This window comes from Xiphophorus couchianus, chromosome 10, assembly GCF_001444195.1.
Source record: "Xiphophorus couchianus chromosome 10, X_couchianus-1.0, whole genome shotgun sequence".
Lineage (NCBI taxonomy): Eukaryota > Metazoa > Chordata > Actinopteri > Cyprinodontiformes > Poeciliidae > Xiphophorus > Xiphophorus couchianus.
Window position 1 is genome coordinate 2,223,613 of NC_040237.1, and position 17,954 is coordinate 2,241,566.

A 17,954-nucleotide genomic window follows, 5' to 3' on the forward strand; every position below is an offset into this window, starting at 1 on the left:
TTTGGCCGCCATCCAGTAGAGGGCGCCGCTGCTCGTTCTTAAGCGGAGCTATTGAAAGAGAAACAAAGATGGCGGCGGGGTCATTCCAGAACGGGAAAGATGAGCGGTCCAAACAGAGGTCAATGAACTTTATGCGGTTCTGTTTCGATATATAAACACTCGACAAGCTCCTAAAGTTTCCCCTTAATCAAGCTGCAAGACGTAACAGCGACAACTTATTAAAAAAATACTGATGTGCTACGAAAGAGAAGATTGACAAAAAGGCGCAGGGGATGACAGAGGATTTGCAACCTGATAAGTCTATTTTTGGCTTATTTGGTCAGTTTTAATACAATTTGCTTGTAATTCATATAAAAAATTTGCCCTCTAATGTTATGGAAATACGGTCGGCCCTCTTGATACAAGAGAAAACTCAAGAAAATGGGCGCTTATTAATAGCTAAATTGATAAGATCAACTTTAGATTTAACTTATTAATATATATCTGGCATCCATAGTATTTTTAGGGCAAGAAATCTGTAACTCTTAAAAGTTTAACCAACAAAATGTGGTTAATCACATTTAATTAATGATTTAATAACTGTGTTTTTCACTTTAAGCCGGGTTGGTCTGGATTACATTTCTCCCTTAATGAATGAAATACTTATTTTAATTCTTTGAGATTAATATTGGTTTGATATTAAATGTGTGTTACAAAGCACAAGAGGGCAAATACATCCTCCAAAGCACTGTAGTTTGTGTTTAGCTCCAACATAAATGCCATGAAAACGTTTGAAAAAAGCAGAAATTTGATTTCCAGAGGTTACGGATTTTATTAACCAATTCTCATAATGGAAAATCAAACAGCAAATAATATACTAACATATTGTGATGAAATATAAGAACATTTAAAGCGATAATTCTTGAAATGCCTCCTACTGATCTGAAAGTGGGATTGCAGTGGGTGGATTGTTGTTTATTCATCTTGCTTCTTAGCGCAGTCTTATGAAGAAGCGAAACGTTTCTTCTGACGCAAAACAATCTTCTCAGAGAATGCCAAACATTTACTGGTGAAGGAAATATAACAAAAAACACACAAAATGGCATTTCTACAGATGTGCAAAGCTTAAATTACTCCACAGTGGACCAACAAGTTTGAACCAGAAATCCATGAAATTCTCAACTCAGGCTTCAACTGGTTAGAAATCCATCCCATTGGTAGCTTGTGGTTTGTGCAGAGTCAGTGTAATTAGTTTATTTGTTGTAGAACTGTGATGTGACCCAGGCCAGGCCCCACTTCAGGTTGGTGAGCATAAACTTCAGCGCCTTGGTCCACTGCTCCTCAGAGTTAAACTGGGTTTTGATGGAGTAGGAGCCTCCGCTGCCGCCCGTGTCTTCAATCTTTCCCTTCTCCACATCCATCCTAAGAAAAAAAAAAAAAAAACTAAATTAAGGCAAACATCTAGGACTCAAAACCACAAAACCGTTCCTAAATCAAACATTTGTGAGCAGAAATATAGAAGTTAGTTCCTGAAAAAAGACACTGGGCTTCAAAAATAGATTTGCGATTAGAAATTATAAATACTAATTTGTCAAAGGCTTTATATTCTCTGTAATTTAACAGTCAGGACTCATTGGAAACCATTGAAAATTATAAAACACATATTTCAAACATATTCACAATTCAAATATTGTCCCAGTAATTATTGCAATAAATTATAATAATAATATTGTTGTTTTGAGACCGTTTTCAAGTAACATTGACAAAGGTATACTAATATTAATAGTTCTTTCAAAGACCAGTAACTTTTAATTTTGTAAGGCACACTACACTCTGGAAGTGGAAAATATTTTAAATATACAGAATAAAAATGCAATAACAAAAAAATGAAACAGAAACATACATAAATAAAAATGTATTATGTCATCTCTAAACAAAATTGCCTTTCAAAAAATATTAATGTAAGTTATTGAGTTCATTTTATTTTATTATGCGATTATTAATTTATTAATTGTTCATTATGGAAGTCTTATAAGGCATTTCAATACAAATCTAAAATATCTTGTTGGCCTAAATACCACGAATCCATCAGATTTGGATTCTGGCCGCATATTGCATCAAAACAATAATAAATCAATTTATTCTGAAAGCTGCCTCCTTTTAAATATATACATAAAAATGGTTTAAATCAGAATTTAAACTTGAAGTACTTGCAGTTTTACTACAAATACACTCCATATTCAGAGATGGGCAGATTACCCAAAAATTGTGGTCAAGAAAAAGTAGCACTACTTCAATTTTTTTTTTACTCACATAAAAGTAAAAAGTAGCCGTTCAGAAATAGTAAAAATCTATTTAGTAAAAGTTCTACACGAGTACTGAGTAACTGTATCATCAGATGGAGGAAAATATAAAGTTCAGTGGAAATTTTGGTATTTTAAAGACAATAATTCATATAAGTAATAAAAATGATCAAAATCAGGCATAATAAAATATTTCCAAATACGTTTATTTTAATAAAAAACTTATGAAACTTTAACAAAAACTGCAGGTGTGTGTCTGCATCTGGTGAATTTGGGGTTAAAACATGTTTGTTTTTCATTCAGTGGGTAGAAAACCCAGAAATTTTACTCAAGGGTAGAAATGCTTCATAATAAAGTTACTCAATAGTGCAGCACAATAAAAACACACCTAGAAGTTTGTGTGTTTTTTTTTTTAAGTGACTCAAGTAAGTGTAATTGAGTAAATGTAACTAGTTACTACCCGTCTGACCTGTACGGGAGGCAGAAGCCGGTGTCTCCCTTCTCCACCTCCTCTTTGAACTGCTGGACGCAGTCCAGGAAGGCCACCATGGCGTGATCAAACTTATTGTCCCAGAAGAACCTCAGGCCACCCGAGCAGTACAACGGGAGCTCCTGGACGCAAAACAACAGAAACCGATCAACAATTCAGATTAATTATTACAAATCAGCTTTAGGAAGAGGACATCTTTACGCCTTACCTTTGACTTGTCAGTCAGTGACTCCAAGTACGAATGGTTTCCATACGGGACGAGTCGATATCTGAGAGATTACTTCATCTAAATTCAGCCGAACTTTAAAGCATATTTGAATTGAAGAGATCAAACTATGTTTACCTCTGGAATCTCAGCCCCATTTTGTTGGCCAGAGCGTGCAGCAGCAGCACCGTCTGCCCCCAGGCCGCGTTGATCTCGTTCCACTCCACAGGAACGCTGGGAAGCCGGCCCAGTCGGAAGTTGTTGATGGTGCCAAACTGGCCGCTGTGCCTGGGAACAATCAGGGCAGGTCTGTTATTTTCAGCCGGCACAGAAATATTTCTGGGTACAAACTGATCTGTGTGTACCAGATATGAAACGTTGCGTTGAAAACGTTTGTCTTCTTGAGTCGATCCAGCTGAATCTGGCAGTAACGCATCTGGTTGTCGACGCTCTTCAGCTCGTCGTCCAGCTCCAGCTGCTGCCGTTTGAACTCGCTGTACTCCTTTTGGTACCTGGTAGCATGGAGCACAGAGGGCTGTTAGACACTGAACTTCAGTGGATTTCATTGGGAGGTTCTGCCCCCTTTCACTCTGATACCCCTAAATCTGAGCAAAAGCCATTGAAATCTGTTGATTAAATGTTGTGAAATGTGTAGAGCTGAAAGTATTGATTGGATTAATCATAATTAATTGATTATTTATATATTGTCCACCAATTTAGTAAACCGATTAATCGTTAACTGATTAATTGTTAAATAACTGATTAATCATTAACTATTCGATTAATTGTTACATATTTAAATTCAAAAAATGGCCATTTGCTGAAAGAACAGTCAGATCAGTAATTAAATCATAACTGCACACACAAAAAAATATTTTAGGATTAAAAAAAACTTCTTTATATGTCAATAGAGCTCTGAAAAAAACGAAGAACCCACTGCACCGAACTCCATTAAAAACCTGATTATTTCTCCAAATATTGATTTCTGAACTCTTCCTGAATTAAAACATTAATATTGGTGTTTCTACATAAACATGAACTTGTTTTCTCTGCATTATTTGAGCTCTGAAAGCTCTGCATCTTTCTTGTTATTTTGACCATTTCTCATTTTCTGCAAATAAATACCAAACTTTTGCTTGGAATTTCAGAGACATGTTGTCAGTAGTTCATAGAATAATAGAACAATGTTCATTTTAGTCTTAACAATTGTTAATTGCATCCCTAGAAACATGGAATATTTTTATTAAGTAATTAAAAGCGTTCTTGAAAAAGCAACAAAAAAGAGCTGAAACTGGTGCATTGTCATTTCTTATGCACTATTTCAGGGGTGTCAAACCCATTAAATAGTTAAAATACCAATACATAGTTGTTTCAGTATTCAGTGTTTCTTAAAATTAAATAATATTGAACATATTTTCCCACTGATCAGTCCAACCAGGATGTTGTGATTATTTTTTGTGTTTTTTGCAATCAAAATGATAGATTTTGATTGATTGCGATGATCAGTGATCATGATTTGTGGTCCTAATTTAAAAATATTTGTAAGGAATTTTTATGATATTTGTGCTAATGTATGATGTTAAACATAACTTTTTTTAATTAAATCGCCATATCGATCACACGCTCTAACTTGACATCAAGGAAGGCTCAGGCAGCAGTCACTTGAACCCAAAGTTTTGGAGAAAAAATGTGTGAATTTGTAGATTAGTAGTTTTTGCAGATTTGTTGAAAATCTGGAGGGAGTTATTGACGTAATTTGGAATCTGGAGGGCCACATAAAAAACTACAGCGGGCCACATTTGGCCCCCGGGCCTTGAGTTTGACACATGTGCACTATTTCATCATAAAGTTAAATATACTAATAGGTGTACACTTAGACTGTGTGTAATAATTTGTAATTTGCTTGATTGGCTCTGATAAAAATACTGGGAACAAAACTCATTCCTGCTATAAAAGCCCCGTCTGGGTCTCCTTACTGGAGCTCCTCGGTGTCCAGCTGCTGAGCCTGAATCCTGCTCTGCGCCAGATCTTTGGCCACAGCAGCCCGCTGCTCCTCCACGGCCTCCAGCTCCTGCACCAGCGTCTCCTCCTCGTTTTTCAGCTGCTGCAGCTCTGCCAGCAGGGTCTCCTCTTCCTCCACCTGCAGGTTGGACAGAAGCTCCAGACACTGCCTGGAGACGGATCGGCACTTTGTTAACGGGTCAAACCTCCCCCTCCGTACATCCTCTGAAAATGTCCTGCTGGCTTAAACCGGCTCACTTGTAGTTCTGGCACTCGTTCTCTGTGATGTTGAGCTGCGTGTCCAGGTGATCCAGCAGAGTGTCGGTGCATTCCTCACACAGGGGGTGATCCACATCCGTTTGGCCGGACATAATGTCGAACAGGTCGCTGGTCACCTGAGCAGGTCAGAAGCAAAAAGATTCCTTGATTTTTCTTTTTTTTAATAGAACGAATAACATCAATAGAAATCAAATAACCAAGCAGGGAGAACAAACAAACAAAACTAACAAACAAACATGTAGATATGCATTAAAATGGGTTCATTCAAAACAAAACAGAACATAGTCAATTGGTGTCTCAACAAAAATGTAGCTGATTAATATGTGAATTCGGATATGCTTTTTTCTTTTGATCTTGGCAGTTATTTTCTAATTTGAATTATTTTTCTATTTTCTAATTAATCTAGCGTCACAGATATTTTGTAAAAAAGCGGAGAGGGAGGGAAGAAAAAAAAAAGGAGGTAAGCAAACAAAGAATAAATAAATAAAAGTAGATGCCAGAATAAATGATAAATAAAGGATAAGGATGAAACACAATAAGTCCTATTATTCCTTAATTTACACACAAACAGCATATTTCTTGCCCTAACTAAAGCAACCAAACTAAAAATATCACCTTCAATCTCCGACTGAGATTTTCCATGGTTCCACCATCCGAAGCGTCCCCGATCAGCGTGAAACTGTTGGCGCTCTCCGTTGACATCATCCTGGAGAGGAGAAACTTCACTGATTTGTCGCCTTTCAGGACACCAGATAGTGAGTACAGAAAGTATTCACACCCCCTTTAAAACTTTCACTCTTCGTTTCACTGCTGCCATTTGCTGAAATCAAAAAAAGTTCATATTTCTCATGAATGTTCACTCAGCATCCCATGTTGACAGAAAAAGACAGAAATGTAGAAATTTTTCCAAATGTATTAAAAAAGAAAAAGTGAAATATAAAATGCTGAGGGTACATTCATGAGAATTAATAGAAACGTTTTTTGATTTTAGCGAAATTTAAAGGGGTCTGAATATTTTCCGTACATTAAGCAGAGCTGGTTAAAAATCAACTCACCGTGCAGGAGGGATGTACTTTCTCGACACGCCATCTTGTTTGTTTTCCACAAACGTCTCCTTGAAGAAAATAACTCCAAATTAAACCAATTTAAAACAAAATCTTGGCAGAATAGTTTAGTGATAGGTTATATTTTTGTTGTGTTATTAATCCATCTAAACAGAGAGACCCAGACATGCAAATAAAAATTCTGTGTTATAAATTCAGCATCTAAAAAAGAAAGTTTGATTCTAATAGGATTAGATTTCTTCTACAGAAATCCAAGCTTTTTATCCTCATGTAGAGCTGCAACCAAATATTATTTCAGTATTTAATTATTCTGATGATTAATCAATTAATCTGATAAAAAGGCACATTCTGCAGATTTTTCATTTAAACACTTCAGCATTTTTATGCATTAAAAGGTGCAAATAAATGACTAATTCAATCACATTTTTAAATAAGAAAATGTACATTTTATTGCTTGTGAATGCAATAACAGCATTTCTTTAGTGAAAAATTTACTTACAACATCGACGTGTGAAAAGCTCTTTCTGTAGTATATAGTGTAGGGCTGCTCTGTTGACTATTTTTTGGATAAACCAATTAATAATTGGACACCAAAAGGTATATAACAGAAAATTATTTTCTTTTACAGAATTTGAATGAGATGAAGTTCAAACCATCACTTGAGGAATTATGGGTAAATGTTTAGACAGAGGTTGTATTTTTTTTATCTTAAATTTAAAATGTATGTATATTTTTGTACAATTTAACTTAATCACTGCTCTGACTGTGTTGTTTTTTCAGCAATTGACCTTTTTCTGGATCTCTACACTCCAGTTAACGATTTATTAACTGCTAAATAAGTTGATAATTATTGAAATAAATCAGTTCATGATGATTCATCCACTTAATAATTTTAGCCTAGTGTGCTTTTTACCATTATCTTTCTTTTTTATAATCTGCAGAAGGACCAGGTTTGAGGAATGCACTAATAATTGCCCACTCAGCAGATTCTCCCACCTGAGCCCTTGCACTACACAGCTCCCTCAGAGCTAATTAATACTCTCCCTGCACGGCCTGTCAATTTTGATGGCTGTAGGCCTGCAGTTGTGCAGTACTGTTCCCATTTTCAGCTGGTGGATTAAACAGAACTCCATGAAATGTTGAACATTTGGGATTTTGATTCATAATAAAACAAGATGTAGACGATGGGTGAATCGATAAATTAAATATAAATGGGTTATATTTATTAATTATGCCGACTTCTGAAGGCAGTTTGATTGCACTGGGTTTTATTTTAATGTGCATTCAAAAGTTGCAGCGCATCAGAGTAAAGGGGGATAAAATCAAACCCACACTTCCTTTTCCGAGCTGTAACCCACCTCAGGTGCCGCTTCCCCTCCGCCGCTGTCCGCCTGTTTGCTGCTGGGAGTCACCGTGACCACCGGAGCTGCGGGAGGAGAAATAGCTGCCACTGTGACTCCATCACAACCGAGCTGAATTACCTCGGATTAACAGTAAACTGTGCAGAATAATACCGATGAGCTCCTGGATGGTGACTCGGTCCAGCACGTTGAAGGAGGTGTCCAGCTTGAGCGGCTGGCTGCACCGCTGACACACGAAGCTCACCTGCATGGTGGTGCTGGAAGACTTGGAGGCCTCCATCACTGATCTAAAAGAGACGAGAAAATAAGAAGATGAGGAGGGGGGAAAAGCAGGACCCGTACCGAACCTAAACGTAAACATCAGAGATTGCTACCTGGGTTAGCTTTCCCGTTAGCTTCGACTCAGCAGACAAGTGGGAGATATAATCACTATCAACTGTGGAAAATAACAGCTGTTATCTTAATACTAATTCATCCCGTAAAATATATATTGTAAAAGAAAACATAAAATCACTGAATCATCAACTCTATATTAAGCACTTCCTTATTGTTGTTTACGGTGAATAAGATCTCTTCCTCTGTTTTCACAAGTTGGTTGATCAGCGAAGTGCTGCCATCTTCTGGTCACAATGTGGTATTACAGATTCCAATAATGTGTGTCATAATCCATTCAATATTTATTTTCTTTTTAATTTAATTGTCTTGCTGACAGAAGTGAGTAGAATAGTCAAAATTTGTACTCAACTTTTAAACGTAGCAGGACTTAAATTTTCTTTATTCAAGTAAAAAAAAGTATTTGATGAAAAGATCACTCCTGCTGAGTGACTAATCATAAAATCTGACTACATATTAAAATGTATGTACTCACAGATAAAAATATATAACTATCTGCAAATTCAGCTATTTTTTAAGACAAAAACAAAAAATAAATAATAATTCATCGACAAGAAACATGCTTCCAACATACCTAACAGTGAAACCAATAGAGTAGGTAATTACATGTGCTAGATTAGGTATTGTGTTTCCTTTGACAATATCTACTTCAAAATATCTATTTATTCTTCTTAACCTTGAAATGCTTAACTTGAGTCAGCTGGTAGAAAATAACATTACGGATTGAAACTGGTGTAAAAAAAAAAAAAAACTGGTGTCTCACTTAACCAGAAATTACAGGTGTGTCTATGTATCAGTATAATTTATATAATTTTTAAGATCAGTATATTTTTTTTTATCTTAAAAAAAGAACTTACAAAAAAAAACTGTCCAACTTTGCTCCCAGAATTTAGGCACACTTGTCATTCACTTAATTTCTGAAAGAAGAATCAGAATTAGGATTTTAAATTAATTGTTTGTGTTGAAGACAAAAGAAACTGCTTAAATTTTACAATTAGATTTGAGGGTATTTGTCATATTATATAATAACAAAAGTAACACAGAACCCTGTATTTATTTTGTTTATTTCATTTGTTTTTTTATTTCAACAATAATTTCTCTTGACCTCTGGTATTTAATAATTTTCCTGCGAATTGTGTTTTTTTAAATCCCGTTGCGTTGCTTCTTCTGTTTGTGTGTTGTTTTACCACCAGGGATCAGCAGGGGGCGCTGTGTTGCTGCAGTAAAACGCCGGCCAAACGCAGTAGAAGAAGATGAGTTGCGGGAAAACTGAAGCGGATAAGCTTTATGTTGACGCCTACAAACTGTCAGAAAACAAGGTAATTTTACCTATAAACACTATACTGTATTTTACAGAATAACACAATCTGCTTCTTTCGTTAATTTCCCGCGACGCCGAAGCGTTTGCGTTGACAATGTAGCGTTTTAATGTCGATGTGTTTGAAAAATGCTAGTTGTGTAACTAAATCCCGTTAAAAACATTCACATTAGCGAGTAGCTAGTTTCATGGTTAGCTTTAATATGAGTACCTGTTACCTCACCTGTTCGCTCTTTGCTATGCTATGATGCTATCTTAGCAACTGATAAGTTATCTGATGTAATAATCGTCTAAACTTTATGTTTCTCTTTGGCAGCTGTGTTTTTCTTTCAGATTTAGTTACAAATTAGCATTTTCTTGTAAACAAAAGGCACAAAAGCAGTTTCATTATTAGCTAAGCTAACAAACAAGACCACCGGTTAAGCAATAGAAAGATACTAACCTTTGTTTTTTAAATAATACCACGCAATCACAACTACGGTATTGTTCCTTTCAGGGGTGTCAAACTCCAGTCCTGTAGGGTCGGTGTCCTGCAACTTTTAGATGTGGCTCTGCTGCACCACACCTGAATAGAATAATTAGGTCATTAAGGCTCTGGAGAACTTATCTACACAAGGAGGAGGCAATTAAGCCAATTTCATTCCAGTATTTTGTACCTGTGGCACATCTAAAACCTGCAGGACAGCGGCCCTCGAGGACTGGAGTTTGACACCTGTGCATCAAGAATTATATGCAATTAAAAATATAGATAATCTAACAAAATAGGACGAGATTTTATTTTTTAAGTATTGAATTTGCTTAAGGTATTGTCCAAGTATGGGTAAGTATACAGAAAAAAAGAAACAACGTTAGAAAATATATATTTTTCAGCTTTATTTCTTGCTTCATTGTCTAAATATTGCATTCAATAATTCATTAAACTGTCTTCTTCAAGTCATAGGTTCAATAGTTCAATTAATTCCAGAAATGCTTAAAGGACCTGAAAGGGGAAATTAAATATTGGTATTACTATCAAAGGTTCTTCAAATAGTTGTAGGCTCTCCTGTAGTAGTTTGTATTGCAGCGGCTTTGAACAAACCTCTGACTGAAGACATTCGGTCTTTGTAAAGCAGTTTCATGGAGAGGATGCTCAGGGTTCTTCATAATTTTCTGGAAACAAAGTGAAATTTGTTCTTTTAGTTTTAGTTGATGCTTTAAATTTTGCATCTAGTACCTCCTTTAAGTCACTGTGCTAAACCTAGTAATCTGCAGTTAAGATTTTTAATACATACACTAAACTAACTCATCACTTTACATATCTGCTGGGGAACAATAGACATTCACAGTGAGCAAAGTTCACAAAAGTTGCATAACTTTACTGCCCACTAGGTGTTTTTCAAAGGCACAGTGTGGGACTGTCACTGTGCCTTTGAAAAGCATAAAACCGTTCACATAAAACTAGATTATGACTGTGCAGCAGTTTATGTAAGTAATTTGTAGAATACTTTCCTCAGTGTAACATAAAGGAGATATTAGCCAATCATTTATTTAATATGTTTAAAGTTGAAAAATCTCAAGCTGTATTTGTTAAGAGTTTACCGTCTTGCTTTAGAAGGGAGGTTTGCCTTATTGGTAGCGGGATCTTTTTTGTGATTTGTTGCAGCCTTTTAAAATCACTATGACGACCCCAAAAGCCACCGATGTCAAAAAGGGAATCTCAGTCCTCTGGGAGACTCTTCAATGTCCCATTTGGTGAGTATTTCTCAGAGCAGCAATAATTATGTTTCTGATTTTAAAAAATTCCTCCAAATGTCATTTAGTTAGTGTCATTTTTTGCCTTCAGCCTGGATTTAATGTCTGCACCGATTTCTACTAAATGTGATCACCAGTTTTGCAAGTATGAAACCTTTAACATGCTTTTCTTTGTTTAAAAATTCATAATTTTGTTTATTTATGGTCTTAAACTTTCTTCTTTGGCAGATTTTGTATTACGAAGCTTTTGGACAACTCGAAACAAAACAGAGCCAACTGCCCAGTGTGTAAATTCAAGATAACAAAAAGGTCAATAAGCTGAAAAATTCACCACAGTCACTAAAAGTCTGTTGTTATTATAACCTGCCATGTTATTCATTAGGAGCCTGCAGGAGAGCCCTGGGTTTCAGAGGCTTGTTGCAGGACTTCAGGAGATGATACAAGCATATGAACATGACACCTGCACAAACTGTGAGATCACAATTAACTGGAAGATTTGTTTGAATGAATTTACATTACAGTGTAATTTTTTAAATATATTTTCAGACTTTACTGGACTGCCACAGCAAAGAAAGAACACTAAGTAGGATCAACAGAAATTAAACAATAAGGTTTCTATTGAGATGTTCAGCTAACATCTGTTTTTCTTTTTTTCTTTCTTTTTGGTGTCAGAAATACAGAAACAAGTAAAGATGCATGTGATTTATCATTTGGAGACCCATCTGGAATTGAACAGAGCAATAAGGGAACTGAACACCGAAATGATTCTCCACAGTCCTGCTCCTCAACTGTAGCAGGTAAAAACTTCTCATGTATTTATTCAACTTAACTGCATCAAATCTGCCACATTAATTTTAAGATATAATATATTTTATAACGAATATAATAAATATGGTTTTTTCCTCATTTGGGATCAAAAGTTTACATAATAAATGGATAAATAAACCTTTTTTCTCTCTGTCTGAAGTTAAATCAGACTAAACTTTTGTTTTAGGTCACAATTAGAATAATTTTTCCTATTTGCTAAATTCCACAACTTGTATTATTATGTTTCTGTTGTAGATTGAACACTGAATACTGAGTAAGTGTCTGCCTTGCCTTTTACAGCTCAGAATGGGTTTGCTCAGCTTATGGGACTTGAAGACTCTGCATCTGTAACAGCAGAAAACGAAGGCCTGGATAGCGGCCTGGGTGACGTCCCACCAACATCTGACAAGAAAATGTCAGATAACTTGGAACCAGAAACTGCAAATGTTGGAAAAAATGCAACGGATGCGTCTAAAATCAAAAGGCTGAAGCGCAAACCGGAGAAGGCCTCTAACTGTTTAGATTCAACTCAAGAGGAACCTGGTCAACAGAATGTCCGAAAGTCCTCTAGAAAGAAACAGAAAAATGATTTGGAGCACAACAAGATTCTTGAGCAGAAAAAGAAGAAAAGTTTGGAGAAAGTCGCTGAGTGGCTCCTCAAAGTTCCAGCCGAAGAAGAGCTGGAACTAGAGAAACCCCTCCACAGCGAAGACGATTCGGATAGCAGTTCGTCTTCGTTGATCCTGGACGTTGAGCCGCAAAACGTTGAATTGAATCCTAAGAGAAAACATCGTGGCAAAGCCATTGAAGAGCAGGTTTTTGGCGTCATCTACAAGCGAAGAGGAAGCAAAGTTACCGAGCCGCTAACGGCTAGAGAAATAGAAACTTGTAAAAGATTTTCAAAACTGAAGAAGAAAAACAATGTCCGCCTTTGTGAAGAGCGACAAACAGTAGAAAATGACACTGGCAGTGACTTTTTTAAAGAATTGGAACAGATGGCGGTTGAGGAAAAGGTTGAGGAAACTGTGGAGAAGTTGAACCAGAAAGTAAGCGACAAATATAAGGGGGAACACGAGGTTCCTGTTGCTGATTTCATACAACCGGAAACTACAGCACCAACGAGAAGGACTTGCAAAAGTCTGCAACAACCTGAGAGTGATTTACAAGAGCAGACTCAGTTGAAACCAAAATGTACCGACAAGAAAAGTGATTGTCGGAAAGAAAAAAATTCAAAGTTAAGCAGAAAGAAACCAACTAAGGTGGCAAAACCTCTTGTGTTAGTCGAAGTTCAGGACAGGGAAACGAGTCCTAAACCCAGTGAAAGAGTTAAAGAAGTCGAAGTTCGAATAGAGACTTATCCCAGCAGCGAGGAACAGACAACTCCAGTCATGAAGAGCGCCAGAAAAAGCAGAAGGCTTCAGCTTTTTGTTGACGAGGTTCATGGAAGTCACAAGAAAAAAACCAATAAAGTTACTGCAACTAAAACAGACAAAGTCGCTAAAAAGCAATCTGATGAAACAATGGATGCAACTCCATCTAAAAGTGGAAACCTTATGAAGGAAGCTAAAAGAAACAGATGTGTTACTGAGGAGGATATCGGAGTGATAGAAAATGTAGAAAAGAGAGGAAGAATGTCTTTGTCACAAGCTGAAGCAGAGGTACCCGAAGCACAAACGCTAGCTAAACCTGAATGTACTGTCTCTGTGGTCCCGAACTCCACAAGTCCAACTGATCCATCCATCGTAGGCCCGCCGCTTGAAAGTGAGAAGCAGGAGAATAATCGCCCACCTGGCTCTCAGCAGGAGACATTTGCTAACGTTGAAGAGTACGAGGATGGCAAGAACGACAGTGAACTGGACACAGAGCAACTTCTCCAAAGCTTCAAAGCTTCCAAACGGAAATCTTTCCTTCTTGGGGACCCCAACGCGAAGAGAAGTCGCGGTTTGGATGTGGAAAACGCTGAAAGGAGCCAACATAACTGTTCAAGCGCTGAACTATCAGAAAATATAAACCAGGTTTCAAAATCGAATTGTAGTGACGTGATTTCCCCTTCCAACTCGCCCAGTAAGATTAGAAAACCAGATCAAGCTCTACTGGACGCTTCCAATCCTGATGGAAACTGTCCATCCAGGAGCAACGTCGGCAGCGGTCTCAGTCCAAACAAAGTGGCAAAGTGTGACAGAGACAGTCCTCTGTCTGTCGTCCCTCAGGTCGTGGACTCTGGCCTCCGCTTCATAGCTGTTGAACAGGAAGCAGCAAAGGCTTCCCAGGGCAACTACAACCTGACTGAGATCCCAGACGGCATTTCAAAATGTCCTTCGGATAACAAAACCGAGACAATTTTTGTTGGAGAGTCTTCTTTAACCCTGGACCAAGAGGTCAAGGAAGCCAACGGCAGCGGAGAAGTCAGCACTCAATCCTCCATCCAGACCAACCAGAAGAAGAAGAGGAAGACTCAGAGGCTGGAGTCTTCATCCGAGTCCAGCAGCTCATCTAAAGAGGAGTTACCGACTTTGGCGCAGATCTTTGGAACATCAGATCGTCCTCAAGCTGAGATTAAACATCAGGGAGAAATCGGCGAAGCTAACAGATTGGAGGGAGTTGGTGAAGAACCACTGGGTCGTCCAGCTGGAAGTCTGACCCCAGATCAGCTCGACTCCAGCCAGGCATCCGTCGACTTGTTCGGCACACCGGAGGAATGTGAGTAGCGATTGTTAACTTTATTTATTGACAACAACAAATAAAGTCAACAACTTTATTTATTTATAGTTTTCCTTCAAATATAAGTATCAAAACTGGAGATGAAACTGAGTCAAACCACTCTGAACTACGACAGTGCTACGGCTGTGCCAATAATAATAATAATATTAGTAATAGTGCGAGAATAAATTCGTACAAGAATGAAGTCATAATTTTATGAGAATAGTCGTTATACAAGAAGGTCATAAAATTATGACTTTATTCTATTATTTCGACTTTATTTTTGCAATACTGTGATTTTATTGTCGTGTTACTTCAACTTTATTCTCGTATTTCAAGTTTATTCGTCCAAGGTTTCATCCCGGTGGTTGGATGCTAGGACAGTCATTCATCCAGTATGATAAGTCTGGTGACCCGCCAGGCTTATCATACACTGGGGGAATCCCAGTGTATGATAATACACTGATTTCTCATAATACTGATTTTATTCTTGTAGTAATACGATTTGATCATCAAATTATTTCAACTCTATTCTTGTAGTACTACAACTCTAATCTCGTAATTTTATGACTTGTTCTCATAACTTCCCAATTTTGATTATAATGGCAACTGTAAGTCAACATATTCTAAATTTTTACAATACGAAATTTAACAACATGGCACATTATGTTAAATTAAGGCTTTTCTCTCTCAAGTAACAAATATGACAACTATTATTTATTTGAACTTCAACTAGTAGATAAAAATGTGGTGCGATATGGTGAAAGAAATCAAATAGGATTCATAATCTGTCTTTTAATGAGATGCTTTAATTAATTTTATGTGGATGTTATTTTTAGACTAAATCTATAGACTTTCTGCAATGAGACCCACAGATTTTTAAGGGAGAAATTTTATTTTACAACTAAAATGTTGATAATTATTGTTCTTGTATTAGAAAAATCTGAGTTGGATCTAATCAGTGTCCTAACTTTGTAAAACATGATTAAGAATTGTCTATAAAAGATTGACTTTTTCCTTTCTGCAGGTGACGCCCCTGAAAACTGCGTCGGCGTTTGCTTTGAATCGTCACAATTCTCAAGCGAAGTTCTTGTTACTCAGGTGAGCGCAGTTTATTTTGTCTGTCTCTTTCTCATCAGTCAAAAGAAGAAAGATAAAGAAATCAATTGGCATTAACAGGTTTTGATTTTTCTTCCATTAATTCAAAAAACAGGATCTTTTTTTGCTTGTTCAGGATTTGTTAAGATGCACCTTCACCTCACGGCCCATAGGGGGCAGCCATTTCATTTTCTTGTCAGTTCCTGGGTGACAGACTGCCTTGCTCGGTGAAAAAATCCCCCCTCAGCAGGTTTCTAAATTACATTTCATTTACGTTGGAGGAAATGTTGCAGAAAGGATGATGTTTTTGTTGTTGTTTTGTTTTGTTTCATACCTCGTCCATCTTCCAGCGCTCAGACTTTCATCTTATTCGACTCAGAGATTTCTCAGTTTCTCAGAGATGAAATTAGATTTCTCATTTCGTCTGCCCACATAATCAATAAATTTGCACCTTAAGCCCAAATAATACAAAGAATAACAGCGGGATTCGGTCGTAGTATTAAACTCTGAAGGTAATATTTCCAGTTCTGTGAATTGCAGGCAGTTTGAATTGCCTGACTTTGCAGGAAGTGTTGCATTGCAGCTGTTTTCCACCCTCAGTCCCTGCTGAAATGTTATAAAATGCAATTTAGAGTAAAAGCTTTTCTTTTTTTCCTGCTCTTTGTGTAGCAAAAGATAGAAATGCAGAAGGAGCTGGTGAGGCTGGAGAAGCTGATGGCTCTCGTGTCAGAGGTGCTTCAGGGGAAAGAAGGCAGTCCTGCTGCAGAAACCAATCAGGGCTGTGAAAACAAGGGTGAGCTGGAAATGTGTGGAAATGTCACAAACTTAAATTTTTTATAACACATAATTTAATTAAGTAATAAACAAATATTTTGTCTCTTGTTGACCTTTAGTGGAGAAAACAGTCAGGAGGATAATTTTAATAAGTTATTAGTCGATACATACTGAATTAAAGGTTATGCCTTGACATTTAAATTCAGTCTAATATTTAAAGAAGTTTAAAAATTGTCTGCTTCGCTTCATCCCAAACTAGCTTTTAATTTTGTAATGGGCTTCAGGGTTTCCCCCAGTGACAAGCCTGGCGGGCCACCAGGCTTTACTTATGCCCCCACCAGGTTAAGCATTGCTTATTTATTCAAGTCTTTTTAAAATGTTTGCATTTTTTAAGACTTTATAATTGGTGTTCAGGTATTAATCTTCCAATATTTCAGTACCACATAATTATCCAGTGATATTTTCAAATTTCCTGTCTACTTTAAACATTTTTTAACTCAAAATCATAACGGGCCGTTGGCTGAATGGCTGCCCCGCCACCCAAACACCGAGGATAGCAAGTTTTGTGGTGGAAGGAAGCTTTGGGACTATTGAATTTTATTGTGTCCAATGTCTTACTAGGTCCAGAACTGGATGAGCAGGATCAAGTCCAGAGTTCAGACAGGTGAGAATTTTTATTGCTAGAAAATAAAGTTCACTAAACTTCCTTCTTATTGGGTTTCGCTAAAAAAAGCAGCAGATTTTCTGTTTATATTTGAATCTGGTGACGAATAAAAAGATATTTAAAATATTTAGTCCAGCGAATAAACTGATCGATCGATTGAAGCCAATGCCTCAGTTTAAACCGAATAACCTCAGGAAATATAAGGATATTTCCTGAAGACAGTATTTTGGGCTAGTTTCTAGTGTGTTTATCTTATTACACTTGAAACGAGACAAACTAACTGTAAAAGTAACTTTTCAGCAATGTGTAGGAACTTATTTTAAGTAAATAATTCCTTAATATTGATGAAAAATACTAGTTCTATTGGCAGATGAATTTACTTATAACATGGGAAAATGTCTTGGTATAAGTGAAATAATCTCCGAATTAGTACATTGGCCATCAATATTAAGGAAGTATTTACTTAAAACAAGCCTTTATGTCTTGCTAAAAAGTTACTTTTAAGTTTTGTCTTTCAAGTTTACTAAAATATTTCCACTAGAGATTAGACCAAAACACTTGGTAAGATTTTGGTTTTTTGCAGTGTAGATATGAGTAACGCCTCTAGCCTCCAGATTTGCCTGTAATCTTAGCATTTTTCCATTATTACTGAGCAAATTTATTTCAAAATGTCTACAAGAAGAATAATTATCATTTATGTGAGAAATAATAACAAAAAGTCATTTTTTAGTTTTGTTGATTGACCTGCTAAACAGACTCCTGCCTGTTAACCTGGAGCACCAACACC

General features: G+C 36.8%; 2 protein-coding genes across 6 annotated transcripts in view; one reads left to right on the forward strand and one right to left on the reverse strand.

Moving 5' to 3' along the window:
* Window positions 1-786: 786 nt before the first annotated feature.
* becn1 (beclin 1, autophagy related) lies at window positions 787-13,321 on the reverse strand. 4 transcript variants are annotated; one of them, XM_028029537.1, is made up of 12 exons: window positions 9,836-9,922; window positions 7,836-7,969; window positions 7,680-7,747; window positions 6,313-6,371; window positions 5,873-5,963; window positions 5,237-5,373; window positions 4,954-5,148; window positions 3,343-3,489; window positions 3,116-3,265; window positions 2,981-3,041; window positions 2,752-2,894; window positions 787-1,401 (listed from the first exon to the last, which is right to left on the reverse strand). In XM_028029537.1, exons 2-12 carry the CDS (start codon window positions 7,960-7,962, stop codon window positions 1,233-1,235), a joined length of 1,347 nt encoding a protein of 448 aa, XP_027885338.1. In that variant the 5' UTR covers window positions 7,963-7,969; window positions 9,836-9,922; the 3' UTR covers window positions 787-1,232. The 4 variants fall into 4 exon arrangements, with proteins under 4 accessions (XP_027885338.1, XP_027885339.1, XP_027885337.1 ...); XM_028029538.1 differs by lacking the exon at window positions 9,836-9,922 and adding an exon at window positions 8,057-8,287 and having other exon boundaries at window positions 6,313-6,368; XM_028029536.1 differs by lacking the exon at window positions 9,836-9,922 and adding an exon at window positions 8,057-8,287.
* The window catches only part of LOC114151962 (breast cancer type 1 susceptibility protein homolog), a 28,547-nt gene continuing 18,544 nt past the window's right edge, over window positions 7,952-17,954 (forward strand). For both annotated transcript variants that reach the window (XM_028029532.1, XM_028029531.1), the window contains exons 1-12: window positions 7,952-8,035; window positions 9,269-9,394; window positions 11,036-11,124; window positions 11,216-11,269; window positions 11,353-11,433; window positions 11,507-11,595; window positions 11,671-11,707; window positions 11,797-11,921; window positions 12,232-14,631; window positions 15,659-15,732; window positions 16,399-16,522; window positions 17,125-17,167. In XM_028029532.1, coding sequence (XP_027885333.1) covers window positions 9,329-9,394; window positions 11,036-11,124; window positions 11,216-11,269; window positions 11,353-11,433; window positions 11,507-11,595; window positions 11,671-11,707; window positions 11,797-11,921; window positions 12,232-14,631; window positions 15,659-15,732; window positions 16,399-16,522; window positions 17,125-17,167 — 3,182 coding nt within the window. In that variant the 5' untranslated portion in view covers window positions 7,952-8,035; window positions 9,269-9,328. The remainder of the gene's footprint in view (window positions 8,036-9,268; window positions 9,395-11,035; window positions 11,125-11,215; window positions 11,270-11,352; window positions 11,434-11,506; window positions 11,596-11,670; window positions 11,708-11,796; window positions 11,922-12,231; window positions 14,632-15,658; window positions 15,733-16,398; window positions 16,523-17,124; window positions 17,168-17,954) is intronic.